The sequence below is a fragment of the Scomber japonicus genome, chromosome 9 (assembly GCF_027409825.1).
Source record: "Scomber japonicus isolate fScoJap1 chromosome 9, fScoJap1.pri, whole genome shotgun sequence".
Classification (NCBI taxonomy): Eukaryota; Metazoa; Chordata; class Actinopteri; order Scombriformes; family Scombridae; genus Scomber; species Scomber japonicus.
Genome location: NC_070586.1, coordinates 4,419,479 through 4,431,456, shown reverse-complemented (window position 1 = coordinate 4,431,456; position 11,978 = coordinate 4,419,479). Strand labels below are relative to the sequence as shown.

The window sequence follows — 11,978 nt, the reverse complement described above, 5'->3', positions numbered from 1 at the left end:
ATTATTATTATTATTATATCCAACATCCAATATCAAACCAACTTTTCAGCGGTGCTTTGAGGATGCACAAACCAGAAAAAGGAAAAAGGGAAACATTTTAAGACGTCACTGTGATTTTTCTGACACAGTTTAATCAACGGAACAATTAGGTCGTATTCATTAACGCTGCGAACACACCGAATAGCGGCGAAAAGGCTGCAAAAATATCATTTTTCGAGTAGTAATGTGAATATATTTGTCGTTAAAAAATGACAGCCTTGTTTTCTGCATCTCTAAAACTGTAACGCGTTGTTGTGCAGTAGACTATGAAGACTTCCATTGTTCAATGTGTTCCGGGCGGAAATACATTGATTGAAACATACTATGTCTATTGATTGGCTGAAGGTTTTCTCTCGCTGCACTTCGCCGCAAAAAGTGAAACTTCTCAGCTTTTTGAGAATAGTCGGTGCGAGAAAGTTGAGAGTGAACTTCTGGAGAAGCGCAACCCGACTATCACAGCTGGAAATCATCATGATCAGAACTGTAAAACTCTGCAAAGACGGTACTAGGAGGAGGGGAGGACATTTCTCTTCATTTGATAACGTTAGAAGTAAAGTTGGGCTTTGCAACAGTGAATGAAGAGAGGTGGATGTGGTAGGAGAGAAAGCCTGTGAATCAGGTCAGGTCAATAACCCATTATTATTATTAACAGATTGTTTCACAGCGGTTATATGAGTGCACTCCCGCCCCCGCAAACCAGCAGTCATGACCGGACTGATCAATAATCACAGTAACGATTATTTTCAGTCATAATATTAACACTCACCTTTCCTCAGACTTCTTGTTTTCCTCCCTTTTTTCTCTTTATACATCCATGTGTTCACTCTGTGGACTTCAAAATTCAGTGAAACGATTGTTGTTTCCGGTTTCGTTTCTCCTCTTCTTTCCTTCAACTAACTTACGAGGTTGAAATGAGAGATAGAGAGGATGTTCACTGTCAAGAGAACAAGAATCGATCGCAGGTCAGCAGAATGTAACAGGATGTGTAACTTCCTCCATTCCTTAAAGTTATATCTCTCTCTCTCTGTAGCTGCAAAAGGGAAGATAACTGAACTATCAGGTTTGCCAACATAAGAGGTTCAGCTTTGCCTGAGTTGGCACAGCAGCCAGACGTGCAGGGTCGTGTATCTAGGTGCGGAGTTGGAGGTGTGTTCATTGAGAGCGCCAATCAGAAAATGACGGTTAACGTTTGGCACAGCACGATAGGAGATGTTCATCCATCCCAAAACAAATGTGTTCAGAGATCAGCATTCAGAGAGATTCAACCTGGAACTACTTACAGTATAAAATATAGCCTAATATATTTCTGGTGTAAAGTCTTGATGTTTCCACTGATGCTCAAATTAAAAATGTGTATAAAGAAAGATTCACATGACGACACAATTCACATTCAAGCAAACTTTATTAGTGTGATATGAAGCAGTGAAGCAGGTTGATAAAATGAGCTCGCCTATACAGCTCTGCAGGTATGTACAGTTACAGGCAGTCAAGCATACACACTGTAGCCTACTCTCTGAACACACACACACACACACACACACACACACACAGACAGACAGACAGACAGACAGAGAGCAGCTAGTTAATCTGACCATTAACAGGATTTCCACCATCGGATCGTTTTGTTTTTTTTGGTCTTTTTGGTATAATTTATTCATTTTGAGGAAGTGTTGGATGAGTTAAAAATCACTTTTCAGCACCAAAACTCAAATATCTACTCCACATAAATAATTAAACCTTATAGGAAGTTTAAAGTTACTACAAGGAACTTTCATCGTGTTGATTGCAGCACCCCCACGTGGATAAAAGCGGTACTGTTTCCCAGAATAAAGACTGCATTTTCCATGAGCAGCACTGCCTATTTATTGTTACTGCAGGGTCGTGTGGAGGTGGGGATGAGTTTATTTGTGTATTAAAATGTAATTATTGTGGAAAAATCATAAAGTAGCATTTTATTTCTTCTTATTTCTTCCTTTTATTGCTTCACCGCCGCTGGCTCTCTTCATTTACTTCATTTCTAGCTCGCTCAACAAATGCTGTTCCCTCTCTCATGCTCTCATCTTGCTCTCCCTCTTCCCTCTAGTCTTTTAGCTGTTTTTTAGACATAAGTGTAACTTTAATTTTGCACTATAACTTTTTTATTCTCCTGTTTTATCCATCATATTTTATTTTAGCTTAATTTTATTTCCAGTTTAACACTTTTACTCATCATTAAATGGCTTTATTTTGCCTTGTGTTGTTTTTAGATCTTGTCTTGATGCATTTTATGTTTTATGTAAAGCACTTTGAATGGCTTTGTTGTTGAAATGTGATATACAGATAAATTAGCCTTGCCTTTTATTTTTTATTTTTTTATCAAATAAAGAGAAATGTCCTCTTCCAGTCACAGTATTGTCTTTGCCCCCCCCTCATGCCACAATGCTAAATGCCATAGAAACTGAAGTCCTTCAGTCTGTGTGCCATAGAATCCGAACCACTGGCAGGTGTTTAAAATAACTATAGAAATAACCAATCTTCTCACTGATGGTCTCGTTTGCTTCTGTAGGTCATTTAGAGGCATCATGAGACGGTTTCTTAACCAGGTAAAAGTTCCTCGTAGTAACTTTAAAGCAGCTTTACTCTGAGAATTCACAAGAGTTTCTGTAGTTTAAAACATCAAATGATCTTTAAGTTATATCATACTGTATAAAGAGAGAGAACATGCATGTAAGAAAGCACTAAATTATTAGAATGTGTCAGTGTGTAAAAGTTTCCTTTTGTCAGCTTAATCACAGAAAAAAAAGAGAAAAAAAAGTGTTTTCTACATCATGAAATCATGATGTTTTCTTTGGTGTTATTAACTGTTTTTTTGTGGTCTAAAGAAAAACACACTTGTTATGTAAAATAAAACAAGTGAAATATGAAGGGTGAAATATTTATAACAAAGACAATTATGATTGCAAATAAAAAACTACTGATGATCGATTAGTCGTTTCGCATCTTAAAATTATCCTAATACAAAAAAACCCCAAAGATAATCAATAATCTGACAGATTTGAAATATTTGGCTTGAAAAATGACAGAAAAGATCAATTTATTATCAGAATAGATGATTAATTTTCTATAGATCAACTAGTTTGCCAACTAATGCAGCTCTTTAAAAAATCCTCTGTACACTGTTTTCTCTGGTATTTGGCCATATGCATAAATTACAGCTGCAACTAATGATTATTGTCATTATTTTCATTATTGATTAATGTGTTGATTAATCAATTAGTTGTTAGGTCCATAAAATGTCAGGAAATGGTAAATTGGTTTCTAAAAGTCCAAGATGACATCCTGAAATGTTTCGTTTTGTCCACAAGCCAAAAATATTCAGTTTGTGGATGAAAGAAATTAGAAAATGTTCACATTTAAGAAGCTGGGATCAGAAAATGTGGCTTTTTTTCCTTTAAAAAAAAGGGCTCCAAACGATAAATCAATTATCAAAATAGTTGGTGAGTAATTTAATAGTCGTCGTCTAATCGTCGTGTAATTATTTGTTTTTGTGTTGGATGTAAAAAAGAAAATGTACAAAGAAAGAAAGTAACCAGTAACATCAGCTGTCAGATAAATGTAGAAGAATAAAAAAGTACAAATTCTCACAAAACTCAAGTAAAAAAACAGAACCTGAAACTTCCAGGCGTTAGTTCCTCATTTTGCCTCCATTATGAACGGATCATCTGCCAGTTATTGAAATATAATGTTATTTGGTAATATTGCTCTAGTGATCAGTTCATGCTTTGACTGAAAAAATCACTTTCAGGTGTTTTAATAATATTTTTTTCTTTAATCTGGTTAAAATTGAGTTATTAAAGTGGGATGTAACATAAAGCTTCACTGTTCTGTAGATTCATCCGTTTGGGTTTCAGGCTCATGTTGCAGAATTCATCTCAGTAACTGCAAGAAACAAAGAAAAAACAAAATCAACAGCTGATAGAAAGTATTGATCATTAAATACTGACAGATAATTGACAGTTTGTTTTTTAAATGTCTTTTTAAAAAAAGGAACCATATAATTTAAGAAGTTACTTTCTGAGTTGCAGATCTAAAACAGACAGTGAATAGATGTAACTTTAATTTTCATGTGTGAAGCTTTAAAAATATATAAGTGTCATTTTACTTTAAGGATTAACATCAAGGGCTGAACATTTAAACATTCAAGGGAAGAGTTGTCCTCAAATGTGTTGCTATATAAATAATATTGATTGATTGATTGATTGCAAAAAAAAACAAAATCAACAGCTGATAGAAAGTATTGATCTTTAAATACTGACAGATAATAGTTTTTGTTTAATATCTTATTAAAAGGGAACCATATAGTTTAAGAAGTTACAGATATTCTTCTTTCTGAGTTGTCTTCAAATATGTCGCTATATAAAAATTGATTGCTTGATTGATTGACATCCAATGAAGCATCACGTGTATGAAATAAGTGTCTTACGATGTCATGGTGCATCCAGAGACATGAGCGGCGGTGCCAGTGTACTGGACGTCACAGCGAACCACGTTGTTGTTGAAGTTGGACTCTGGAACCTGCTGCCTCGGGTTCACCGTCACCTGCCAGGAAAACACAACAGTCATCATGTGATTAGGGAGCTTCTCCTAAAGCAGGACGTTAAAAGACAAGGCTGGTGGTAATCACTGCTTTGCTTCTTAACAAATTAAATGGTATTCAGCTCTCTGCATCGGGTGATATTATTATAGAATTCAGTAGGACTACAATCAATGATTATCTCACTAATCAATTCATCTGTCAATTAATCAGTTAGTTGTTTGTTCTATAAAAGTATACCATCCTTAAAGACTGTGTAAAGTGAATTCAGACATTTTCTTCTAAACATATTAAATAGGTCATAAATGTATTTCTAAAAACCATTTAGATTTGAATTGTGGAGCTAGGCTTTACAAACTGTGTTTCAAGATTTCTGTGTTTAGGATTTAGTGGTGATTAGCATAAACCCGCCCCTGCTGGTAGAGGTGGTGACTTTGATTGACAGGTGACACTTTGGTAGGGGGCGGGGTTTCAGCGTTTGGGAGCAGAGAAAGAGGCTGATTTTTACACAACTTTGAAGCCTAATTTCATATGTTTGGTGATTTTTTTTAATCATTCAAATTTGGCAGGGTGGTTAACAACACACTTTTCTGTGGTATGTCAAACTCTGAACACATATTTATTCTTACTTTACACGGACTTTAAAGAATAACTCCAAATGATTAATCAATTATTAAAATGGCTGATTTGTGTTGCATCAATCACATCAACTTTACAACATTTCTCAGAGTTTTGAATTGATTGACTCGACCTGAGATCCACATCTGCGTGAATCATGTGAAATCTGTATGTAGAGCTTCTCGTCACATTTTGAATAACTGATGAAGATGTCGAAAAACATCGTTATCGTATTTAATAAATTGAATTTTTGGGAGCATCGGTTCAGTGTGTGTGCTTCATTTTCTCTTTAACTTAACTAAGCAGTAACTCTAACCCAAACCTGATCTTAACCTATATCTAACCAAACTATAGCTTTGGCACATCATTAAACATATTGAATTTGGTGCGATCCTGCTAAAGGCTTCCCAGTGTCTCTATCGGGGGCCACGAACCAACCACAGATTCTGTCATTTAACTTGGAAATTCATTTTATTCCAGAAGCGTCTCTGTAGCTGTCAGACCTTGAGGATGTATTTTCCAGGAGAAACGTCGGTGATGTCGATCCACTGACAGTCGATGTCAGCGTTGTAGGTGTCATAGCAACCTGGACTCAAACCCTGAACACACATACAAACATCATTATCATCATTAATAACAAGGATTATTTAAAAAGAACAAGATAATACCAGCAAAAGCAGATAACTGTGTGTGTACCTGAGTGTGTGAGGTGCAGGCGTAGCGGCGGTAGTATCCCGGGTCACAGGAAGTGTCCTCCAGGCAGAAGCTGGCCTTGTGACCTTCGGCTACCTGCCTCTGAGTCTGGACATCCAGCAGTTCGTACAGGCTGAACTCATCCATGCTGTGGAAATGACTGAGCAGCAACGACGCCGCAACCAAGAAGCAGAGCAGTGACATCAGATACAGCTCAGACAGACACTGATACTAGCGCTAACTTACAGCCTCTACTAGTTACCTACTTGTGACAGCTGTGCCACTCCCAGGCGTATCGAGGTTTGCTGGGCAGGAAGTCGGCTGTTCCCTGGTTCTTCACCCTCTGAGGAAATCTCAACAAAACCCTGGTGTCATAATCCTGAGTGTAAGTAGCAGAACTGGAGGAGACAGGAAGAGAGGAGAAGAGAGGAGGGCATAGTTTAAATTTTGGTTTGCACATTTATTCTAAGTAGTGCATAAGCCCATGCTTTAATACAGACTTGAAAAAGTCTGAATCCATCCCTTAATTGAGCTTAGATTAGTTCAGCATCTTTACAGCAGGGTGTTTTCAGTAGAACAGGAGTTAGGATTGTTAGGAGAGTCATATTCAACAACCAGGAGATGTCTGTGTGTTGTCTTACGAGGCGAGGCAGTTCTCCTCAGCAGCACAACGCAGGTTGTACATGGGAAGTCTCTGGACGTAGGTGCCGATCTGGATGTAATATGGATCAGGAACCAGATCAGGAAGACCTGCAATCAGGACAAAGACACAACACAGTCAGAATAATGTGAAACTTCACTGATTCCTTGAGGAACAAAGTTCTCTTAACCCTCATTAATCATGTCCTGGAGAAAAGGAAATTTTGACTTACTTAAACCACTACTGTAAATCACAACAGATTCCAGGTGGCATGAAAATGGTAATGGAAAAAGACAGACTACTAGCCCTTCCTGGCCCGAACATGTGTTTCCTCTCACAACAGAGCAGAATAAAGGAGGATGTTGGTTGTAGTCTGTCCTAGGGGAGGGGGACCTCAGTCTGGATTAACCTTTAAGTTTTTAGTCAAGGTAACAGCTCAGCTCTATGGATGATAATGTTGGTCTGTCTGTTGTTTCACCACTTTGATCCAGACTAAAATATTTCCACAACTATTAGATGGACTGTCATGAAACACTCGGACAGTTTTGCTGATCATGTGACTGTTTCCTCTGTAACAAGCGGGTCAAAAGTTTTGATATTCAAGTGATATATCTCAATAGCTGCTTTGTGGATTGGCATAAAATTGGGGTCAGACATTCATGTTCCCCAGAGGATAAATCTGTCTGACTTTGGTTGACCCCCTGACTTTTCCCTCTGGTGCTACCATGAGGTTGACTTCAGTCCTTTATCGAAATATCTCAACAACTTTTGGATAGACTGCTGTGAAATTAATGCTGTGTCTCACACTGAGAAGTATGGAAAAATGCAAATGCTCGAAAAGTTGAGTGTGGAACTATGGACACTTCTCACCCTCAACGGTTGCCATCTTGGCTCTGTAGCAGAAGGGGAGGGGCCACTTTTCAAACAGGAAATGGCGGCCGAAGACGGAACTACGGTGAACATTGCCGAATTATATAAGTGTAAATTATACATTGATTTTTTGCACTTAGCACCACTATACACATATAAGCCATCAGTAGGTTTATTGGGTTAATTTAGCAGTCTGTAATGATTTGATACCCTGAATGATAACACTAGCATGCTAACTAGCTAATCGCCATTTCCAGTAAGGGCGTAAAAGGTCGTGTTTGATTTGAGACACTAACCTGTTGAAATCTGTGCACTTTGTAAGTAAGTACATAGTGCACTAACATAAGTACGTGATTTGACATGCAGTGCAAGTTCACACATCTATGTTCCCAGTAGATTAATTATAAAAGCTTTGAGCTTGTGAATTTTCACTTAAGGTTCACGTGACTAGTCATAATTTTGTCATCCTGTTATCCGTGCTTTACTTCTGTAATTTTGCTATCTTGGTTAATCTGTACACATTTAAATATTTGTTTTTGTCTTTCGGTTCTGGGAAAGCGATCTCTTCACGTCCCTCCTCTTCCTGAGGATACTTCTGTTTTTAAAAGTGTTTTAAGGAGTGTTTCCTTATTTGTATCGACCGTCTGAAGACAGAGAAATATTGCTGGACAGACTGTAAACAATCCAGAGACATATTTGTGATACTGGACTATATAGTGAATAAAAATGGCTTTGACGTCATCAAGCACCATCATTTCCTCCAATACTTCGGGTTTATGACCAAATACCTGCAACACTAACGACCTTCTGCTCTAACTTTGTAACTTCTGTATTTACATTGCTAACATGCTAAACCAACATTACCCCTGCTAAACGTCAACATGCTAGCATTATCACTGTGAATGCTGCTGGCACGACTGTATCAATCAATCAATCTTTATTTATATAGCACCAAATCATAACAAAAGTCATCTAAGAGCACCTTTCACAAAGAGCATGTCTAGACTGAACTCTTTAATTTCATTTTTAAGAGACCCAACATTGCCACATTAGCAGCATTTGGCGACAGTGGGAAGGAAAAACTCCCCTTTAATGGAAGAAACCTCAAACAGAACCGGGCTCTAAGTAGGTGACCATCTGCCTTGACTGGTTGGGGTTGAAGGACGGTGAGAGGAGAGAAGAGGGGGAAAGGATGAGTAAAGAGGAGAGAGAGGCACAGTGACACGAAGTGAAGTGCAGTGCAGTCATTGGCTCAGGTTCCAGTGCTCCTGTGAGACGACAGAGCATAGAGAACTCTGGGAGAAAAGTTTAGGTTAGTGAATGTAAATGAACTGATTCAGATGAAGCAAAAGAATGAAAGGCATGTTTTTGAACAATCTGTGGAGCCTGTTTAGTCCTGTGAATGATCCCTCGTTCAGAGAGTTGGTTTTGTTTTAGTGGACGACAGATGAAGGCTGTTCTCTTTATTTTAAGGATTCTCTTCTTTCGATTGCATCCAAAGCTTGGAGCGTAATAAGACTTTGTTGTAAGCCACAAACTACAAGAGCTTTTAACCTCGTAGGCAGATATCTGTCAATCATTATGACATCACAGTGTTTGGGGTTTGACCATCTTAAATGTGACTCCTGGTTTTACTTTTGCTCAGTCAGTGTAGTTTAGTGGAATTGACCCTTTAAACTTAAGTCCTGACAGCAGGTTATAACAGTAAAGTGATTACAGCTAGATACTCAAAGATTGATCATGTTTCCATTCTTCACCTTCTCAAATGATCAGAAATGAAATATCAACCTACGAATCTGTATGAAAGAAAAAAAGGCGTGTATGTGTTTAAAGACCGTCTGTAATTGTGTCATCCTGTTTTTTCGTGTTGTATTTATGTCATTTTGTAATCTCGGTTAATCTGTACACACATCTGTTTTTGTGTGGCAGTCCCAGGAGAGCGATCCCTCCTCTGATGATCTTCCTGAGGCTCCTTCTGTTTTTATTTACCCGTTTAATGTTTCTTCAGGGAGTTTTTCTCTTATTTCTATCGAGGGTCTGAGGACAGAGGAGTGTTGCTGTGCAGACTGTAAAACCACCTGAGACTCTACTGGATACTGGACAATATAGATATAAATATTAAAGAGATGAATGGTGTTTACAGGCTGACTTTAAGGACCTTTGAATTATAAACTCACTTGTTGCTGAACATTTATACTATCTAGATAATAAATATGAACACATTAGTTTATTATATATTGGGGGAAATAAGGCACAAATATGGAATATGAGATAATATTTGTGATGGTGGCTGATTGCCCAATATGATGATGACTATGAGGTCACATGAGCTTAAAGACTTCACACAATATGAAAACTGAAATGAAGGTGCAGAAAGTACTGTTTACACTTTCTTGTATTTTACATTAATATTTCAATTTCAGGCTACTTTCTACTACTTTTAAAACATCAGAATGCTTCGGCCTATTCCAGAGAGATACATGAGAGTAAAAAGGCCTGTCAGTCAGTTTCCTACCGTTCTGGTGGTAGCTGGTGCCGTATCCGTGCCGGGGCTGAGTTCGTGGTCTTGGTCTGTAGTACGAGTTGTAGTAGTTATAATACGGGTAATAGTTTGAAACCTTGTACGGGTTGTACGGATCGTCTCCAACCATCATGTCCTCCCTTCTGACCGGGGCAGCGTCTCTGCCGCTGTCGCTGTCGGCCGGTGGCGTCTGTGGCGGTTGCTGCTGACGCCTCATGGCGCGTAATTGCGCAGCGCTGCTGGCTGCGGGGACGCGCGGGGATCCCCGGGACGCGGGAGAGACCGTGTCATTAGCGCTGCTGAGGACGACCACGGTGCTGTCGGGGCTTGTGGACCCGGTCTGCCTCCTGCTGGATGGCCGGTACTGAGAGCCGCGGCTGAGGATGCTGAAAACCTGCCCGTTATGTTGCCATGTCAACCCCCGCCGGAGCGCATCATCATCACCAGCTGCCTCCTGAGCGCGAGCTCCGTCCAGAAAACTACAGAATAAACATAAATGTGCAAAAGACAGTAGCAAGGTGTCAAAGGAGAGTTCCTTCATTATAACAATAAATTACTCTATTTTAAAAAGAAAAGATTTTCCTCTCCACACACACAGCTACTGGTCTGAGGACTTTCTGTCAAGTGATGAGACTCAACTGCTGCTGCAGAGAGAGAGAGAGAGAGAGAGAGAGAGAGAGAGAGAGAGAGAGAGAGAGAGAGAGAGAGAGAGAGAGAGAGAGAGAGAGAGAGAGAGAGAGAGGAGGAGGAGTTAGAGGAAGTTTTGTAACACAGAATCCAGGAGAGGAGTGAAGGTTATCAAATGAGTGCCCATCCTCATGATGCAACTTGACTTGACCTCATGAATCAGGGTCAGAAACTCTCAGTGTCTGAGACTGAAATGTTAAGAGTAGCAATTACTGAGGTTTGTCACCTCAGAGTAAATTATATCTACAGAGCAGCTGAAACCTCAGAGAGTAAAACGTGTGAGAATTTGAACTTTGCACTGACTTAAAATCATTTTTAGGTGAAAAATTATTATTAGAAGCACATTTTCACGTATGTTTTAACGACTAGTTTGACCTCTGAGATTTTCATGACACTAAAAAGTAACAAAGAAAATAAAACATACAGCTGATCATATGAAGTTTTCAGCTCTGACCTGGATGCGAGGTAAAGCTGCATCTTCTCTCTTCAGATCTGTGTACAGGGAGGCGTTGAGCTGTGATGATAACAAGAAAAAAGTAAAAAGTAGAATTGGTGCATGGTGCAGTGGTTTAACACATCGTCCTCAGAAAAGACATTTTTGGGGCTTTTCATTTTGTATCTTTGGGCGTCACACACAATTACAGTTTACGCTGTAGCCAAACCAGAACTGCAGCAACAGCTTCGCATCACCAGCTGTGTAAAAGCTGCACGTTAACACAGCTGATGCAGAAAGAAATCAATCTAAAAAACAGATATCAGGAGCAATACGTTATCACTAAGATGCATCAGCAGCTTTTTTCTTCATTAACCCTGCTGTTGTCCTCGAGTCAAGGAAGGAAGGAAGGAAGGAAGGAAGGGAGGGAGGGAGGGAGGAAGGAAGAAGGAAGGAAAGGAGGGAGGGAGGAAGGAAGGGAGGAAGGGAGGAAGAAGGAAGGAAAGGAGGGAGGGAGGAAGGAAGGGAGGAAGGGAGGAAAGGAAAGACAGAAGGAAGAAAGGTAGGAAAGAAGGACAGAGGAAAGAAAGAGAGAAGGAGGGAGGGATGAAAGAAGGAAGGGAGGAAAGGAAAGGAAAGAAGGAAGAAGGAAGGAAAGGAGGGAGGAAGGAAGGAAGAAAGGGGGATGGAGGAAGTACAGACGGACAGAAGGAAGGAAGGAAGGGAGGAAAGAAGAATAAGACAGGGTCAATTTGACCCGGGAGGACGACACCAGGGTTAAATCTACATTCTGACCCTTTTCACAGCACAAGGCTTCATAACGGTCCTGTCTCAGTCTGATTATCTCTGTGGTCTGATCTGCTCTCTAACTTTACCCTTAAGATCCTGAACTACATCAAGAGGG

The 11,978-nt window shown here is 39.5% G+C and overlaps 1 protein-coding gene across 1 annotated transcript; it reads right to left on the bottom strand.

Moving 5' to 3' along the window:
* Window positions 1–3,823: 3,823 nt before the first annotated feature.
* On the bottom strand, window positions 3,824–10,495 carry LOC128364608 (protein-lysine 6-oxidase-like). The gene is made up of 7 exons (XM_053325173.1): window positions 9,949–10,495; window positions 6,565–6,673; window positions 6,190–6,321; window positions 5,927–6,083; window positions 5,734–5,829; window positions 4,502–4,617; window positions 3,824–3,957 (listed from the first exon to the last, which is right to left on the bottom strand). The coding sequence occupies exons 1-7, from the start codon at window positions 10,493–10,495 to the stop codon at window positions 3,951–3,953; spliced, it is 1,164 nt and encodes a 387-aa protein (XP_053181148.1). The 3' UTR covers window positions 3,824–3,950.
* Between the last annotated feature and the right edge of the window lie 1,483 nt (window positions 10,496–11,978).

Excerpts from the sequence above, each read along its gene's own strand:
- LOC128364608 (XM_053325173.1), bottom strand. The coding sequence starts at position 10,495 with ATGAAGGAACTCTCCTTTGACACCTTGCTACTGTCTTTTGCACATTTA. Across the intron at positions 6,674-9,948 it reads CACCAGCTACCACCAGAACG|GTCTTCCTGATCTGGTTCCT; the intron begins GTAGGAAACTGA and ends TCCTGATTGCAG. Across the intron at positions 5,830-5,926 it reads CCTGCACCTCACACACTCAG|GGTTTGAGTCCAGGTTGCTA; the intron begins GTACACACACAG and ends ATGTGTGTTCAG.